The 19,414-nt window shown below is 40.8% G+C and overlaps 1 protein-coding gene across 3 annotated transcripts in view; it reads right to left on the reverse strand.

Annotated features, from left to right (window-relative positions):
* Positions 1–19,414, reverse strand: part of reck (reversion-inducing-cysteine-rich protein with kazal motifs) — a 177,172-nt gene that overhangs the window by 116,698 nt on the left and 41,060 nt on the right. For all 3 annotated transcript variants that reach the window (XM_072571197.1, XM_072571198.1, XM_072571199.1), the window contains 2 exons: positions 8,192–8,266; positions 7,725–7,761 (listed from right to left, as the gene is read on the reverse strand). In XM_072571197.1, the coding sequence (XP_072427298.1) occupies positions 7,725–7,761; positions 8,192–8,266 (112 nt within the window). The remainder of the gene's footprint in view (positions 1–7,724; positions 7,762–8,191; positions 8,267–19,414) is intronic.

The raw sequence follows: 19,414 nt of genomic DNA on the forward strand, positions 1-19,414 counted from the left end.
AACTCAATCCCTCTACCAATGAAACCTAACACAGCATATACCTTCGTAACAGCACTATTAACCTGGGTGACATGGACTCCAAGATCCCTCTGCACATCCACACTACCAAGAATTTTTCCATTGACCCAGTACTCTGCCTTCCTGTTATTCTTCCCAAAGTGCATAACCTCACATTTAGCTGCATTGAACTCCCATTTGCCACCTCTCAGCCCAGATCTGCAGTTTATCCAAGTTTATGCAACCTGTAACATTCTTCCAAACTGTCCACTACTCCACCGACTTTAGTGCCGTCTGCAAATTTACGAATCCATCCACATATGTCTGCATCTAAGTCATTTATAAAAATGACAAACAGCAGTGGTCCCAAAACAGATCCTTGTAGCACACCACTAGCGACCAGACTCCAGGCTGAATATTTTCCATCAACCACCACTCGTGCCTTCTTACAGAAAGCCAGTTCCTCATCCAAACTGCTAAGAAGAGAGATGCCAGGATTCTTTGATGCATCAAGAGCCACTCAGAGGGAAAGGAGTTCAGACTGGTGCTGGAAAAGCACAGCAGGTCAGACAGCATCTGAGGAGCAGGAAAATCGACGTTTCGGGCAAAAGCCCTTTCATCAGGAATGGAGGCAGGGAGCCTCCAGGGTGGAGGGATAAGTGGGCCGGGGGGGGGGGGGGGGGTAGCAAAGAGTACAATAGGTGAATAGGGGTGGGGATGGAGGTGATAGGTCAGAGGGGAGGGTGGAGTGGACAGGTGGGAAGGGAGGTGGCAGGTAGGACAGGTCATGAGGACAGTGCTGAGCTGGAAGGTTGGAAATGGGGTAAGGTGGGGGGAGGGGAAATGAGGAAACTGATGAAGTCCACGTTAATGCCCTGGGGTTGAAGTGTTCCGAGGCAGAAGATGAGGAGTTCTTCCTCCAGGCATCGGGTGGTGAGGGAGCGGTGGTGGAGGTGGCCCAGATCCTGCATTTCCTCAGCAGAGTGGGAGGAGGAGTTGAAATGTTGGGCCACAGGGTGATGGGGTTGATTGGTGTGGGTGTCCAGGAGATGTTCCCTGAAGCGTTCTGAGAGGAGGCGTCTAGTCTCCCCAGTGTAGAGGAGACCGCATCGGGAGCAACGGTTACAAGAAATGACATTGGTGGATATGTAGGCAAAACCTTGATGGATATGGAAGACTCCTTTGTGGCCTTGGATGGAGGTGAGGGAGGAGATGTGGGCGCAGGTTTTACAATTCCTGCGATGGCAGGTCAGGGTGCCAGGATGGGAGGGTGGGTTGTTGGGGGGCGTGGACCTGACCAGGTATTCACAGAAGGAACGGTCTTTGCAGAAAGCAGAAAGGGGTGGGGAGGGAAACATATCTCTGGTGGTAGGGTCCATTTAGAGGTGGCAGAAATGTCGGTGGATGATGTGGTTAATGCGAAGGTTGGTAGGGTGGAAAGTGAGGATGGGGGGGGAGATCTGTCTTTGTTACGGTTGGAGGGGTGGGGTTTGAGGGCAGAGATGCGGGATGTGGATGAGATGCGTTGGAGGGCATCTTCAACCACGTGGGAAGTGAAATTGTGATCTCCAAAGAAGGAGGCCATCTGATGTGTTGTGTGGTGGAACTGGAACTCAGAAGGAAATGACATGACCATGAGGTCAACTCCAAGGGTATAGAACTGAAGAGCTCCATCTCCTTATCCCTACTGAAGAGATGTTGTCTACATTATGGAACAGGTGGCAATGGGCACTACACACCTGACAGTGCTGAGAACTTTTAGGAGTGCATCAGCTTCCTGACTAAATCCTCTTCTCAGTTCACCCTCAACCTGCTAACTAGCATCATAAGCATGCTAGTGACAGTGTGACCATGAACATCCCATTTCCCCCACTTACCTTCACTCACACTAACCTTCTTGAGACACCCAAGAACTACTACTTGCCATGTCACAAGCATTCCAGAAACGCCAGGAGCAGCACTGATGAAGGGATCCTCACAATTTATCTGACACTTGTAGCCACTAAGTCAAACACCGGAAATGCACATACCTTGGAGGCTAATCTAGCATTGGGATTTACATGTGGTAAATCACTGAGCACCACTACCAGCTAAAGTTCAAGGATGCAATAGCTCACCTACTGTTGCATAGGACTTAGCTGTGGACATCTAGGGGGCAATATTGGGTAAAATGCTGAATCAGGACACACACAGATGTTGGAGAGAGTGAGGATTGCAGGTGCTGGAGAGTCAGAGTCGAAAAGTGTGGCGCTGGAAAAGCACAGCAGGTCAGGCAGCGTCCAAGGAGCAGGAGAGTCAACGCTTCAGGCATAAGCTCTTCATCAGGAATGGTGAAGGGCTTATAACCGAAATGTCGACTCACCTGCTTTTTGGACGTTGCCTGGCCTGCTGTGCTTTTCCAGCACCACACTTTTTGACACACAGATGTTGGGTGCATTGGTTGGCCTGCCAGTCAGCCACCTTGGAGAACATCGAAGACTTCAGCTCCAAGAAGGGATTGTACAAAGCATGCTCTATCCACAGACTCTACTGCATCCCACTGTCATGCTGCGAACCCAAAGGCATAGCCAGTGTTGCCTCCATAAATGTAACTACAAAGGTTCTGAACCAGATGAGTACACTGTCCAAATGAAAGCTTCTTTAACCTACAGCTATCAAAACATGTGATCATGTATCCCCACCTGCTCATCTGGATATAGTTTGATTATGGAAGTAGTAACCACAAACCATCTGGCAGCTGAATGAGCTGAAAGCCTGTTACTATAGGCTTTGCCACATCCTCATTTATTTATGTTAAGTTTCATGTGGTTGCAATTTGGCTCCAGTTACTGTCTACCCGATTTAATTAAATTTCATATGCAACACATTTTGGACAGAATGCTATGCCACCTCATTCTGTTCAAACTATTTTAGTGAAAAACACACCACAAACACCATATATTTTGCACATGATCAGAGCAGAGGTGAATGACAGGTAGTGTTCCTGTTCGTGGAAATGTGGATCATCAATATCTGGCTGAGAAACCATTAAAGCATTGTAAATATATACTTCCTGAGTAATATATCCCGATCAACAAAGAAGGCTGAAGAAATTCCTGAAATGGGAGTCATTTCCTTTGTAGTCAAGAAAGGCTTGTAAACAAACAAACAATTTGGAATATACCTGGGAAAATTAAACTCAGCAAGTATAATCAACTAGATATTGTTTTGCTGAATCAAGTTGCTTGGTTTGTAGCCTGGCCAGATTTGGAAGGTGCATCTTTGAACAAATTAAATTTTGCTGATGATGATTTTATCTTCTATTTGTTAAGAGTTCAACAAAGACTAAGTAGCTAACGCCAAAGGATCCAAACTCCCTCATGCCAGCCTCAGAACCATGATTCAACCAATGCTGGAGTTCAGGAATATTAAATGGGAGTATTTTTTGAAGTCAGTTTTCCATTGACCGATTAGACCATACTGAGTACTGTGAGCAGTTTTCAGCAACACAACTGCAGCCACAAATTTAACACAATGCTATCTGAACTCTAAAAGAATACATTCTGAGAATTATGCTACAATCCAGAGTTGTATTCCCTGAATTTAGATATTTAAGTCATTACTTCATTTATTGTCAACTGGCAGGCAGGTGGAATGTCACAGAGATCATTGTTACATTGGAAAATAAGTCATTAAGGGGAGGTAGGAAGTCTGCAAAGGTGTATGATACAAAACTTAGAAGAGCAAGAGTAACCTGGGAAAATATGAACTTGCCTAGTTTGGCTAGAGGAATAGAAAAACAGTGTACTAGTTGAAAGAAGGGGATTGTAGAACTTGATCCAGAGGGATCCAGGTGTCCTAGTACATGAATCTCAAGGCCGCAGCTTGGCGAGACCATAACCAATGTATTGTGAACAGTTTTGGTCTCCTTATTTACAAAGAAACATAAGCGCACTCAAGAAATTCATAAAAGGTGCATTCAGTTCATTCCTGGGATAAAGGACTTTTATGAAGAACAAAGCTTGAAACAGTTGGGCCTATATCCATGGGAATTTAGAAGAATGAGCAATAATCTTATTGAAACCTGGAAGGTCTTCACTTGATAGAGAAGATGGGGGAGTGGGGAAAGAGTGTTTCCTCTTATAATGGGAGATTAGAACAAGGGAGCAGAGTTCAAGAATAACAGATCTTCTTTTGTGATAGAGACCTTGAGAATTCTTTCCTTTCAGAGCGTCATCAATGTGTTGAATTTTCAAGTAGGGAAAGATTGCAGAAAACAGAGGAGGATTTCGGGGTCCTACTGCATGCATCACCTGGCATTTACATTCAGTGGTTAAGAGGGAAGGCAAATGGACAATGAACTTTATTTCAAAGAGAATGGAGTGCAAAATACAGAGGTCTTGCTAAAAATTATTGAAGTCACTGATCAGACCACAGCCGGAATACTGAACAGTTTGGTCCACTTATCAAAGGAAAGGTATACTGACACAGGATGCAGTACAAAGGTAGTTCACTCCATTGATCCCGGATATGGAAACACTTTCTTATGAGGAGAGATTAAGTAAAATGGGCTTGAAATCACTGGAGTTTAGGAAAATGACAAGAGACCTTATTGAAACAAAGGATTCTTCAGAGGCTCAACAGAGTAGACATAGATACATACAACATAAGACGTAGGAGCAGAGGCAGATCATTCAACCCCTCAAGTTTGCTCTGTCATGAACCAAGATCATGCTTGATCTGGTTGCAGTCTCAATTTTACTTTTCTGTCTGACACCTCAAAACGCTTAACTCCCTTGTCTATCAACTCAACTTCAAATGAATTCAATGGCCCAATCTCTACTGCTTTCTGAGGAACACCACAGAACATAGGAGAAGCAGGCCTCTTGGTCTATTAAGTCCACTCTGTCACCTAAAGACACGATGGCTGATCTGATAATTCTCAACCTACCTTCCTGTCTTTTCCCCAGAACTGTTGATTTCCCTTGATGATTAAAAATCAGTCTCTCTCAGTCCTGAGTATGCTAACAACTCAGCCTTGACAATCCGCTACTGTAAAGAATTCTATGATTTCCCTCAGAGAAGAAATTCTTCTCATCTCTATCTTACATGTGTGGCCCCTTATTCTGAGATGTCGCCCCCTAGTCTGAAACTTTCCTGCAAAGTGAAAAGCTGAAAATGTGTTGCTGGAAAAGCGCAGCAGGTCAGACAGCATCCAAGGAGCAGGAGAATCGACGTTTCGGGCACGAGCCCTTCTTCAGGAGGGCTCATGCCCAAAACATCGATTCTCCTACTCCTTGGATGCTGCCTGACCTGCTGCGCTTTTCCAGCAACACATTTTCAGCTCTGATCTCCAGCATCTGCAGTCCTCACTTTCTCCTGCAAAGTGAAAACCCCGCTTTCTGCATCTATTCTGTCAAGTCCCCTATAAATTTTGTTTGTTTCAATAAGGTCACCTATCATTCATCTAAACTCCAATGAGTACACACCAAATCTACTCCATCTCACCTCAAAATAGTGCCTCTGTACCCGTTAGCAGGCTACTGAACCTTTTCTGGACTGCCTCCGTCTTTACACAGGAGACCTAAAACTGTTCACAGTATTCCAGCTGTGGTTTGATGAATGCCTTGTATAGTTTTAGCAAAATCTCCTTTACTTTTGTTTCAAGGGAAAGGAATGTAAAGGCCAATATTCCATTTGCTTTCTCTTTCCGATCTACTCAACTTGGATGCTAGCTTTTTGTAATTCATGCACAAGGACTCCCAAATCCCTCTGTTCTGCAGCTTTCTACAGTCTTTCTCAATTTAAATAATGTTCAGCTTCTCTTCCTCTTCCTGTCAAAATGCATAACCTCACATTTCCACCATTACATTCCATCAGCCAAGTTTTTGTTAACTCACTTAACCTGTGTATCCCTACACACACATGCCATCACAAATTTCCATAATGTCATCCAACTCTGCCCTTCCTAAATTCATCAGCAGCTGAAACCTTAGCCTGTGCTTCAAGTCTAACAATAATAAATTATCCCAATGTACTGCTGGATGGCTACCAACTTCCATCCTCTATAAACCTGCATCAATTACCATTCACCCAACGCTTCTGTACTTGTATACCTATTTAGGCTGTAACTTAAGTAATGCCTGAAACATAAAATGTTTGCAAATCCCTCCATATCCTCATTTTTCCTGATTCTTCTAATTTTCTGTAACCTTACAATGATTTGTCACAACTGTACTTCCATTTTGGCCTCAAGAACAGTTGCATCACTTGCAGCAAATTCTATTAACTGCCAAGACCTTATTTCTTTCCCTGAACCTCTCCCTACCTTTAAAAGTACAGTAATAGACAAAGTCTTTTTCCTAGGGTCGGGGAGTCCAGAACTCGAGGGCATAAGTTTAGGGTGAGAGGGGAAAGATATAAAAGAGACCTAAGGGCAACTTTTTCACGCAGAGGATGGTACGTGTATGGAATGAGCGCCAAAGGATGTGGTGGAGGCTGGTATAACTGCAACATTTAAGAGGCAGTTGGATGGGTATATGAATAGGAAGGGTTTGGACGGATATGGGCCGGATGCCGGCAGGTGGGACGAGATTGGGTTGGGATATCTGGTCGGCATGGACAGGTTGGACCGAAGGATCTGTTTCCATACTGTACATCTCTATGACTCTATTAGTTGCCATAGTCTTATCAGGCAACAGGACTGCTCTCTTATTACAGTGACACCTGGTGGTGGTTTATGCCAAGAGTCACTACACAAGCTTTGTATACAGGTATATTTATATCAAAATTACAATACTTCTTAAATTTTGTTCCCTAATAATGTTTTTAGCGTTTGGTGTCAATTTTTGACAATGCTCCTATAGAGTATATTCCAACTATGTTAATAATAGACTATATGGTCATGCATAACTTGAATTGTGGAAAAAAAAGGCACACTTCGATTAAGTTATTAATCTTGTACTTAGAAGGATTTACAAGATATATCAAAGCAAAGAGAAAACAACTGTATGAGAATACAGTGCTTATTGATTGGAAAATGGACTCTAGTTAGCAGTGGTTTTGCAAATGGAGAATGTATTAGTTTATGATTACCAACAGTTAACTGCCAAGCTTTGGTTAAATTCTTACCAAGACAGATTGCCTTCGATTGGTCAAGGCACTACATCCTAGATTCTTAAAAGGAATTGGCTAGTGAGATAGCTGGTGCACCGATTTTGATTTTCCAAAACTCCTTTGGTTAGGGATGGTCTAATTAGATTGAAAGATAGCAAATGTAACTCCTTTAATCAAAAAGGAAGCCCTAGAGGAAACCACAGGCCAGATTCATAAAAACATAAGAAGCTGAAGTCAGATATTTGTCCTCTCATAACTGTCCCAGAGAAAGCATTCTTTCACATTTCAGTTCCAAATGAATGTTCCCTCATTCTATATATATGCCCCCTAATTCGACACTCCCAACTCATGGAAGCATCTTTTCAACATCATCATAACAGTTCTGACAAAGGGCCACTGCAGTTGAAACATTAACTCTTTTTCTCCCTCAACAGGTGTTTTCTGATCGGAGTTTCTCCAGCACTTTGTTTTTGTTCATAATCACTTAGGTGTTTCTTGCAAATTGTCCTGATTGCAAGATGATAAGTTTCAACAAAATACACGTTTTTTGAACAATATTGTGAAGTTGTTACATAAATAGAGATAACAGTGGTTGTTGCAGGATTTTGTTTTTCAAATTAATCTTCACTTACCAGGCAAAGAAGAGTTAATACAAACCCAGAATTCAAGCTGAAAAACACATTTAACAATCTATGAAGTCTTTTGAAAATACATTTTAGTCACTTGTTTTATCAACTATGTCCAGCTATACATAAAAAAGGTAAAATTTGCCATAGTCCTACCAGGCTATAAGGCTAATCTTACATTAGAAAGTGAGAGATTAACAGAGAGAGCACTCTGCATTGCGAACCAGCCATTCAGCCAATTGGAGTTAAACAAACTCCCACATTATTTATATATAAAAGATAGTAACTGAAAGATTAGCAATTTTAAAATATACTTGACAGACAGCAATACAGAATTGGCAGTGTAAAAACATTCAAAACGTTAGTAACCTAACTGGAAAATGTGCCATGAATCAATACAGCATTCCCATATTGGCAATAGCATATAAGCAAACTGGTAATTGTAAATTAAGATGAAACCACATTCCTCTTACCAGAGACTCTGGACAGTAACCAGGTAATCGCTGCAGAAGATGTTTCAGCCGAGACTCACTTTTTGTGGACGTTAGCTAACAAAAATAACAAGTCAAATTAAGCACAAGCCAAATTAAGCAAACAACTTAAAAACTGAACACAGTAAGTTTTTTTTAAAAAGCAGGTTCTCTAAGGAATTTAAGGACTTTTGCAAAGGAGTGAACTAACTTCTGAAGACAATTTTTCACAAACACTGAGCATCTTTAACTGAACCCCAAAAATGGGACATCTGCAGAGAACTTGGTAATGAAGGAAGTTTTAGTGCAGAAGACCTTTTTTTCTTTCTGTGTCAACCTAATGTACCTCTGGTATCAAGAAAAAGAAGGAAAATTAAGAATTTAAATAATTATGATTAATAATTTAAAAGCAATCACCTTCTCTCAAATTGAACTGTTAACAACAGAAACAGTGGTTCTCCTTTATCATTCACATGTTTAAAACACCTCAACATATCTGAATTCCCTATTTTGAGCAGGGGAGTATGCTTTTCAATGTGTTCATGTTATGCAGACATAATGTATACAACATTTGCCAGACTTTCATTTTCAAACATCTTCAGTATTTCAGCTCCCTCAGAAAGTGGTCTTTTAAAGATGCTTTTCCAACAGTTTTCAGGATCTCCTTATGTGGCGGAGTCAAATTTTATCTGAGTATGCTCCAAAGTGCTTTGTACTAGACTATATTAAAAAGAGCCAATTGTGGTACAAAAACTTTGGTTGAGTTCCTTATATCTCAGATTACGTAGATAAATACTCAAGGTCACTATTTAACAGAAGAGCTATCAATCCACCTAAGTCAGATTGGCTCCAAGATTTGTGTTTCTGAGGGAACATATAATACACTGTCTCATGCATTTATTACCAGGGGCCATCACAATTAATCAGGCATTTCTGAAGCCCTCACCAGTTGGATATCTGTCCAATATTGATAAACACCTACTCATGTAATTAGGAGAGATACAGTGATCCATTGCTTTTCATTTCTACTTATCTTCAATCTTGTGAAATATTCAAGATTGAGTCGCCAGAAAAGATCAGCTGATTATCAGGTTTGCCCAAAGGAGTCCGGATCATATTTCTGTGGATAAACTTGCCTGAGCCAGTCATCTGTAACCTCTATCAGTGTTTGACCTTTCAGCTGACAACTACAAGTTGTGTGATGCAGCAAGGAATGGAAGGTTTGAAGTTACAAAAGTAGATGCAACAATTAAGGTACTTCATTATTTTACATATTTCGGACAGAGAGAAACTTATAGCTGGCTGCTTTATTCTGAATGTTGTGGATATCCTGATGAGTGCTGAGACATCGCTTGTTTGCATTCTGGGAGTTGACTTTGCAGCCAGTGCAGGTATGAAGGCCATCTTGGAAGAATCTGGTGTTAAGAAACGGTCAGCTCCAAACATTACAGGAATGTGGTGTTTTCATCCTTACTTCCTCCTCTAAACAAGAAAAAAAGCAAGGTTCAGAGGAAAGGAGACAGAACTTCGTGACAGGAGGGGCAGTAGTGAGAGCTCCAGCGGGTAAAAGAACATGAGCCTGAACAGGTTCTCAAAACTGTTGTTGGCAAGTAGAAGGTAAATTCTGAAAAATTGTTATTTGAGCAGTGAACACCAACAGCTTCAATTTAGCATTAAGAGTATTTGACATTGTAAGAATTAATTAATGCAGGGGTAAGACATAGCAGGACTGCTCACACTGCAGAATCAGACTCCACAGGCCGTAAGGAAATCAGTGATCATCAGAGCAGGAGGGCTATGCAGGCATGGCAGGAATCTCTTAAGGCTATTCCCCTACAAAACAGATACACCATTTTGGATATTGGCCTGTCAGGGGATAACAAGGTAGGCAAACGGGAAACTGGAAGAACATAGCAAGCAAGGCAGCATCAGGAGGTGAAGAAGTCAATATTTTGGGTGTAACCCTTCTGTCAGGGGATAACAGCATAAGCCAAATTCATGGCACCATAGTTAGCTCTGCTACAGCGGGAGGGAGAAATAGACATAGAAATGCTATAGTTAAAGGTGATTCAATTGTAAAGGAAATAGATAGGCATTTCTGTGGCCACAAACAAAATGCAGGATAATGCGTTGCCTCCCTGGTGCTAGGACCCTAGATGTCTCGGAGAAGTTGCAGGACATTTTGGAGGGTGAGGGTGAACAGTTAGTGGTCATGGCACACATTAGTACTATTGACAAAGCCTAAAAAAACAAAAGGGATGAGGTACTAATAAGGAAGAGAAAATTAGGAAGAAAGATGAAATATAGGACCTCAAAAGGTAATTGTGTCAGGTTAACTACCAATACAACGAGCTAGTCAGAAGAGAACCAGCAGGATATTTAGGATGAACACATGGCTGAATTAATAATGTGAGGAGGGGGGGGGGGTTCAGATTTGTGGGCATTGGGACTGATTTTGGGGATCTGGGATGTGTACAAATCAGAAGGGTTACACCTGGGTAGTACTGGGACTAATGTCCTTAGGGAAGTACTTAGTAGAGTGGTTGGGGAAGGAGTAAACTAGCCTGGCAAGGGAATGAGAAACAGAGGTGTGGGGCAGTAGATGCAGAAATCGAAGGAGAGGTAGAAACCAAGGCAAACATGACGAAGAGCAAGAATAGGCAAGGAAAAGCTGCTGAAAAGAGCAGGGGAAGTGGTCTGAAATGCATGTGTTTCAATATGAGAAGTATAATAGACAAGGTAGAACTCTGGTTACTACTTGGAACCATTGTATTATTGAGATTACGGAGACTTGGCTGAAAGGGGGACAAGACTAACAGCTGAATGTCCCAGGATTTGAATGTTGCAGGTATGATAGAAAGGGACGCAAAAGGGGCGGAGAGTTGCATTACTGGTAAAGGAGTATCTCACAGCTGACCTGAGGGAGGATACATCAGAGGACTCATGCAGCAAGGCAATACGGGTAGAACTCAGAATACGAATCATAATGCTGAGGTATACTATAGGCCACCCAAAAGCCAGTGGAAGATAGAGGAGAAAGAATGTAGACATATTTTGGAAAGATGAAAAAACAGCAATGCTGTTGTGGTGGATGACTTAACTTCCCCTATATTGACTGGGACTGACTTTGTGCTCGGAGCTTGAAAGGGACAGAATTTGCAAGGACCATTCAGGAGGGTTTCTTGACAGTATGTAAACAGTCCAGAAACAAGCCCAACCAGGTATGTGAAGTTTCAGCTGGAGAACATTTCAGGAGTAGTCACTGTAATACCAGGAGTTTCAAGCCTCAGGTGAATGTGTTAAGTTGGGGGAAGGCAAACTACAACATTAGGCAGGAAATAGAGAATTTTGATTGGAAGTGGCTGTTTGAGGATAAATCTATATGAGGGAGTATTTCAAACGACAGTTGATAAGAGTTTAGGTGCAGCACGCTCCTGCATGAATGAAGGATAGGTATGACAAGTTATGTGAACCTTGGATGAACAGGGATGTTATGACCTTGGTCAAAAAGAAAAAAAAAAGACGCATACATAAGGTTTAGGAGGATGGGAACTGACAAAGCCCTTTAAGTATATAAGGAAAGTAGGACAGAACTTAAACAAGGAATTAGAAGGGCTAAAGGGATCACGAAAAGTCATTAGCAAACATGATTAAGGAGAATCCCAAGGCTTTTTATGCTGATATAAAAAGCAAAAGGGTAGCCAGAGAAAAAGTGTTGGCCCACTCAAAGTCAAAGGAGGGAAGCTTTTTGTGGAGCCAGAAGAGGTAGGTGAGGTGCTAAACAAATACTTTGTGTCAGTATTCACCGAAGAGGAGGAGTTGGTGGAGGATGATCTCAGGGCAGGGAGTGTCGAATTTCTAAGCCAAGTTGCTATTAAAAAGAAAGAGATGTTGTGTTTTAAAAAAGTATTAAGGTAGGCAAGTCCCCAGATCCTGATGGGATCCATCCCAGAATATTGAGGAAGGCAAGAGAACAAATTGCTGGAGCATAGACAGACCTTTTTGTATCCTCTCTGGCTACAGGTGCAGTCCCAGAGGATTGTTTAAGAAGGTAGCAGGGATAATCCAGAAAATTACAGGCCCATGAGCCTCACGATGCTCATAGGGAAATTATTGTAAAAGATTCTCAGGGTCTATATGCACTTAGAAGCAAATGAAACTTTAGCAAGAGAAAGAATGGTTTTGTGCAGGGGAGGTTGTCCCTCACTAACTCAATCATGTATTTTGAGAAGGTGACAAAGATGATTGATGAGGTAAAAACGATTGATGTTCCCTCCATGGACTTCAGTAAAGCTTTTGTCAAGGTCCCTCATAGCAGACTGGTGCAAAAGGTGAAGACACATGGTATCGAGGTGAGTTGGGCAAGATGGATACAGAACTGGCTTAGTCATAGGAGACAGAGGACAGTGGTGGGAGGATGCTTGTCAGAATGGAGGGTTGTGGCTCATGGTGTTCCACAGGGATCAGTGCTGGGACCTCTGCTGATTGTGGTTTACATAAACGATTTGGAGGAAAGCGTGGCTAGTCTAATTAATAAGTTTGGGAGAAAGTGAGCACTGCAGATGCTGGAGATCAGAGTCGAAGAATGTGGTGCTTGAAAAGCACAGCCGGTCAGGCAGCACTAGAGGAGCAGAAGAATCGACATTTCAAGAATAAGCTCTCCAAACTGTAGCAGTAAGAACAACGGAACAAATTACTTGTTCAATCTTGTGTAGGCTCGGCGGATTAGCCATGTTAAATTGCCTGTAGTATCCAGAGATGTGCAGAAGTGGATTAGCCATGGAAAATGCAGGGTTACAGGGATAGTATGGCCAGGGGAGACAGAGGTCTGGGTGGGATGCTTTTCGGATGGTTGGAATCTATGGGGCCAACTGTAAGGATTCTATAATTTTATATAATATTAAGGGTGGATCAAAGAGAGTTTCAGAACACAATGTAACTTATAATACCAGAAATGTATGGACAGAATTGATCAGCAATGAATTTTTTCTGTTGGATATACAGAGAATGGGGTGACAGTGCAAATTTGAGGGGGAGCTTGCTCTACAAAAATGAAGTTGACTTAATAATTTATTATAGTTCGCATGGACAGATTTCTCCCAAAATAACAATGGGAGAAGGGCTTATGGATAGAAGTGCACACTCTAATGCAAGATGTTTTATGTATAAATAGCTAATTATTTCTGGCAGAGTTCCTGAATCTAAAATATAAGCTGCAACTTTTCTGTAATCACTCATCTGTTTTTTCCCCCCCATTTGTTTTCTTCTTCTGCAGTTTGACTTCCATGAGATAGTTTTAGTTTCTATCACTGTCTTAGGGAAGGTATTTTCTTCACTCTCTATGGTTTTAATATCATCTTATCTCCTGCATATATGTACCTCGGAATTAAGAAATGGGCCATGCAATTCCTCAATCCTGCTCCATTATTCAATCAGATCACTGTTGATGCTTTTGATAACTGAGGCCCTATGCCTGATGTGTCATGATGAACCATTACTTTTTATAGTTTAGTTATTATTTCTTTACTCTGGTTGGCTAACGTCACATCAAAACATCCAAAATACTGTCTTTGCATCACTTTCATATCAGTTAAATTTTATATATATATATTTTTGGGCAGCACAGTGACTCAGTGGTTAACATGACTATCTCACAGTACCAGAGGTTTGACTGTAGCCTTAAGAGGTTGTATGTTCTCCCCACGTCTGCGTTGGTTCCCACTTGGTTCTTCAGTTACCACCCATGGTCCAAAAGATATGCAGTTTAGGTGGACGGACCATGGTAAATGCAGTGTTATGGGGACAGGGTAGGCGGCTTGGTCTGGGTGAGATACTCTTCTGACTCCATGGGCCAAATGGCCTTTTTTCGCATTATAGGGATTCTATGAATTTGGATCTGCATTTCAAAATATTGGCTGATAGAAGTGAATGAATTCTTAAAAGTTTCTAAATTCAAATTGGAAGAATTACATCAATGCATCAGTCCCAAGAAAAGAGGATTGCAGTTTCATGATTGGGAGAACTGCAGTGTATTAATGGATAAAACATATATAGTGTTGGGTTAACGACAGGGAAGGTAAACAAATTATAGCAGTGAATTTTCTTTTGACTTCAAAATAGAAGATCCAAAGCTTTAACTCAGAAGAACTCCATTCTGTTCAGAAGAGAATAATGTTCCAGTGAGCAAGAAATTCCTCAGTTATGGGGAACCAGTCAACTCAAACAGTTTCTAGGCTGTGGAGTTTTCAAACCAGAAGAGTTTGGAAAACAACTTCCATGTTGTTGGAACTGAGAGAAAGTTTGGGCTATCAGTACTGAAAGAGGTACATGCCTGAGGTACTCAGAAAGGAACTGTAAAAATGTCTCCACAGTTCGACAAAATGAAACTGGGGGAGTTCAATTAAGATCTTCAAAACCCAAGACAGCCGTAATATCTGTGGTATTGAATCTCTCTAATGAATGGCATTTGAAACAGTTGAAACTTTGTTTTTGTGTTTGTGTTAAGAACTTACTAACTTTTCTACATATATCAAGCATTGCTAATTTTTTAAATTTAGTATAATAAATTTATGTTATATTGTTGAAGAATATGTGTATTCCTTGTGTGAATACGTTTCACTGACTGACTGACCGCCATGTTAACAAATTGCAAAATTTCAACACAAAATCTCTCAAATCAGGTTTCATTCTGGGATCTGACTTGTCCAGTATTACAAACAACTGGGATCATATGGAGAAACTGAAATTCACTGGATTTAGAAAGGATCCATGTCACTTAAGGAATGGTGCATGGGGGTTCTAAACATCGAATATGAGTGTTGTGAAGTTCATTGCATGGATTGGACTTTCAAATTGGCTTTTCTGGATGTAGAAGGCATAATAGTGGATTATTTAAAGTCTTTGACCAAAGCTAAACAGAGAGTTAGCAGGCAAACTGTGGTCAGAGTAAAAGCAGGATCTCCACAGTAATTTATACTATTTATTGTAATTACGCAGCGCTTTGAATTCAAAGGAGGAAACCCTGAATGTGATGTGTCATCACTAGAATTAGCTTAAGCTTCAGCTAGAAATAAAAATAAAAGTCACTGACAAAAAGAAAGAGAAATGTAAAGATTCAAAATTGAAGGAAACAAAAATAGCAATAAAAGGGAGGAAAAAAGGAAACGAGAACTGAAAGTTAAAAAAAGCTTGAAGTGGAGTACAAGGCAAGAGGAAAAACAAAGCAAATAGAAAGACATGAAAATAAAAGGGAAATGGAATTTAAAAAGCTTGAAGTACAAAAAAAACCACACAACATGACTTTGCTACAGAAATGTTTACATGGAAAAAAGGAAGCAGTTACTTAGAGGATTATTCAGATTCAGTGAGGGACTTGCCTTAACCAGAAATCCACACTTCGCACCAGAGTTTACAGAAGGTGGAGTTGAAAGATATTTCATCTCATGTGAAAAAGTTATAACAAGTGGATAAAAAGCTGTTTGGTCATTAATGTTAAAAACTATTGTTACAGGAAAAGCTAAGTGTAAGCAAATTTGCCGAAAGAACAATCTACATGCTATGAAACTGTTAAAAAAGCAATATGCAACGTTTAGGAGCTTGCTCCTCAAACTTATCAATTAAAATTTTGTATTGAGATAAAAGCAGCCTTATCAGAAATTTGTAGAATTTACAGAAAAGAAAATGCTATGGGATCAGAAGCTGCAATCACTGATGTTAGAGAGAAAACATTGATTTTGTAAAGAAAATCATAATTATGGAAGAATACAGGAATACTATTGCAGCAAAGCTCAAGATTTATTTAGTAAACCAGAATGCCAGGCTAATATTCTAGTGACCTAGATCTGAATCACACCATGATCGATGGTGAAATTTGAATTCAATACAAAAAAAGGAATAAAAAGTTAGCCTAATGGTGACCATGTGACCTCTGCTGACTGCTATAAAAACTCATCTAGTTCACTAATGAATTTCATGGAAAGAAATCTTTTGTCTTCTCCTGGCATACATTTGACTCCAGATCAAAAGCAATGTGGTTGACTCTTAATTAGGGACGGGCAGCAAGTGTTGACTCAGCCAGCAATGCCCACATTCCATGATCAAATAAAACTGAGGAAAATGGAGACCACCTCAAACACAAGCCAAGCAGGAATGATGGTAACCCCAGCTGCAATAACATTTTATGAATGGCTCACAAAATTCCAATGGAAGGTTACTTAGATATTAATAACACAGGCTAAAACACAATTTCATTGGCCAAGACTACATAAAGATATGGTCACATTTTGCCAGATACGCCATACATATCAGACAGCGGAGAAACTCCATCCATCAATTAAACGTGTACATTTAATTCTGATACCAGTTTTAGATTATTTCACTATTCATATTACTCTAGAATATTTCTTGGAATGCAGGCTTAGCTACAGTGCAACAATTTACCAGTCTCATCCTTCTGGATACTTTCTAATCAACCTGTTCAGAGATGTTATTATACACCTCTGGAACAGGTAGGACTTCAAACTGGACCACCCAGTCCAGGAGTAGGGAAGCTACCAGTGTGCCACAAGAGGGCCCCAGTCTCATCCTCATAACGGGAGCTGAAATAAAAGTAACAGCTGGATAGTTTACAAAAGGAAAATAATGGAGATCTGAAAATCTAAAATAAAAACAGAAAATGAGGGAACTTCCAGGCCAACATACATCAGAACTTGTCTTGACCATAGTCAATAGGGGAATTTGAATCCAAATTAATTAATAAAGCTGCAACTAAAAGTTGATTTCACCAACAGTGACTATGAAACTATGAGATTGGTATATAAACCCATCTGGTTTAGCACTGCCCAAGAAATTTGCCGACCTTCCCAAGACTGGTCTTAAAGATCACCCCAGACAGCATGGTCCACTCTAAAATATCATTTGCAATACTCCAGCACACCATTTAGTTGTACCAAATTACCGCAGAAAACATACAAGCGGATGGACTACCGTTCATCAATCTAGGCACTGGAATTGAAAATGGCACATGCTGCCATGTCCTTCTTAACAGGGACATGTTAAATTGGTAAAGTTTGACCTTAAATGCCTTACAGTCCATGTCCTAGACTCCTCCATCACTATTGCTGGTAATGTCCTATCCAATTAGCTGGTCAGACATAACGGAAGTAGTAACTTACAAATAGAGAGATGGAAAGATGTTACCATGGGAATTCGAATCCCAGGTCCCATGAAGTCTCATGGTATCAAGTCAAAAATAGGCAAAGTCACCTTATTTCAATTACCCACACAACCCTTCTGGAATAGAACAATCAGCTCTCCTTACAGAAGCTGTACTGAGGATGTGCTTAGAATATATTGTGTGTGTGGGAATTTCAAAGCCCGACATAAAGAATGATTTGGTAGCATCATTGCTGACTGAACTGGTTAAAGCCTCAAGGTTACATCTGCCAAATTGGGTCTGCAACAGCTAGTGAGGAAGCTGACAAGGGGTAACAATTTACTTGACCTCATCATCACCAATCTACCTGTTGCAAATGCATCTATCCACAGTGGGCTCCACAATTACAAAAGAATCCACCAAATTGATTAAAATAACTCATATTTGAAGAAGGAGCCAACAACACTGGAAGCTTACGGAGTTCCTTCGTAATGAGAAGGAACTACTCAGAGATCACAGTGTGGAAGCAAGCCATTTGTCCCATCATGTCCACACCGACCTTTCAAATCTGATTCACCCCCTCCCCTATCCCTGTAAACAATGCATTTCCCATGGTTAAATCACCTAGCCTGGACATCTTTGGATGTGGGAGGAAACCCAAGTAGACATGGGGAGAATACCTTTGTGGAGTTTGCACAGTTACCCAAGAGTGGAATTGAACCTGGGTCCAACGCACTGTGACGTAGCAGTGCTAACGACTAAGCTACTGTTCTGTCCGGCACTGTAAAGGAGAACAAATGTCAATGCTCAAACCTATGTCCAATGGGCTATCAGCAGCATAACTGCACTAAACTACAATCCATAGTTGCACGGTATATCCATCACATTATCAAGGAGATCAAACCTAGTTCAACTCCAGGTACAGCAAAGCTTGCCAGGAGTATCATAAGGAATATCTAGAAAGATGGTAGCAATCTAGTCAGGCTATAAGATTTCATGCAAGCTTAACAGTAGCTGAATGACTTGACTGCCAACAGATCAGATCAAAACTTTGTGGCCCTAACTCAAGAAGGGGGTTCCACAACATCCTGAGCCTCAAATTGAGCTAGATACATAGGTGCAGAAGACTAGGCTGAACATTTCCATCTGTCTTCAGCCAAAGGTGATGACTGGACAATCCATCTGGACATCCTTCTGTCACTCTTGACAACAGATACCAATTTTCAACAATTTGATCCACTCCAATTGATACTAAGAAAGAACTGAAGGTACAGGATATATCAAAAGAGTGCAGACATCAAAAGTCATGATGGCAGTATATTCAGCAATGATAATGCCATCGAATGTCAAATAGACATGGTGATTATGTGGAACGTTGATTAAAAATGGTCAACTGTTTTGTAATATTAAGCCATAACTAAATTTCTCAGACCATTTCATATTTCCAAAGAAACATTCAGCTGTTATAACCTTCAAACACTGACTTATTAATGCTTAAAAATCTTTGGCATGTGGAAAAACCATATGAGCAGTTGATACAGAACAGTAATTACATCCAAAGAAAACAAGGTCATACTCAAGATGAGTGTGTCAAAACAGATATTTTGGCTTGTGACATCAATATAACAGCTTGCAAGATCTGGCCTGTATTATATAGCTTGATACAACAAAACAAACAACAAAGTGTCCAAAAGTAAAAATGGTGCAAAGATTTTGATTTTATTATACGCATATTTATAAACATACAATGAAATACAGCAAAAAGCTTTCATGGGTCACCATGAAATTGCGGTGTTTTGAATAATTTAAGAATAAAGGGAAAAAAAAGATATAGCTTGAAGAGTCCATCAGTCCTGAGCCAGCTCATCATTGCCAAAGATGCCTGCACCGCCAGCCTTGCCACCATCTACACTGAATCCCCCAGCCAACATTGAAGTCACTGATCCTCTGGCGTCATTTTGGACGCAGTGCCGAAGTATTGACCCAGTCTCTGATTCACCAACATTAGAGTCACGACTCACAGGGGCTGGGCCCACCTCATCGATGTTGCCAGGATGCTCTTCTACCACCAC

Source organism: Chiloscyllium punctatum, chromosome 5 (assembly GCF_047496795.1).
Source record: "Chiloscyllium punctatum isolate Juve2018m chromosome 5, sChiPun1.3, whole genome shotgun sequence".
NCBI lineage: Eukaryota > Metazoa > Chordata > Chondrichthyes > Orectolobiformes > Hemiscylliidae > Chiloscyllium > Chiloscyllium punctatum.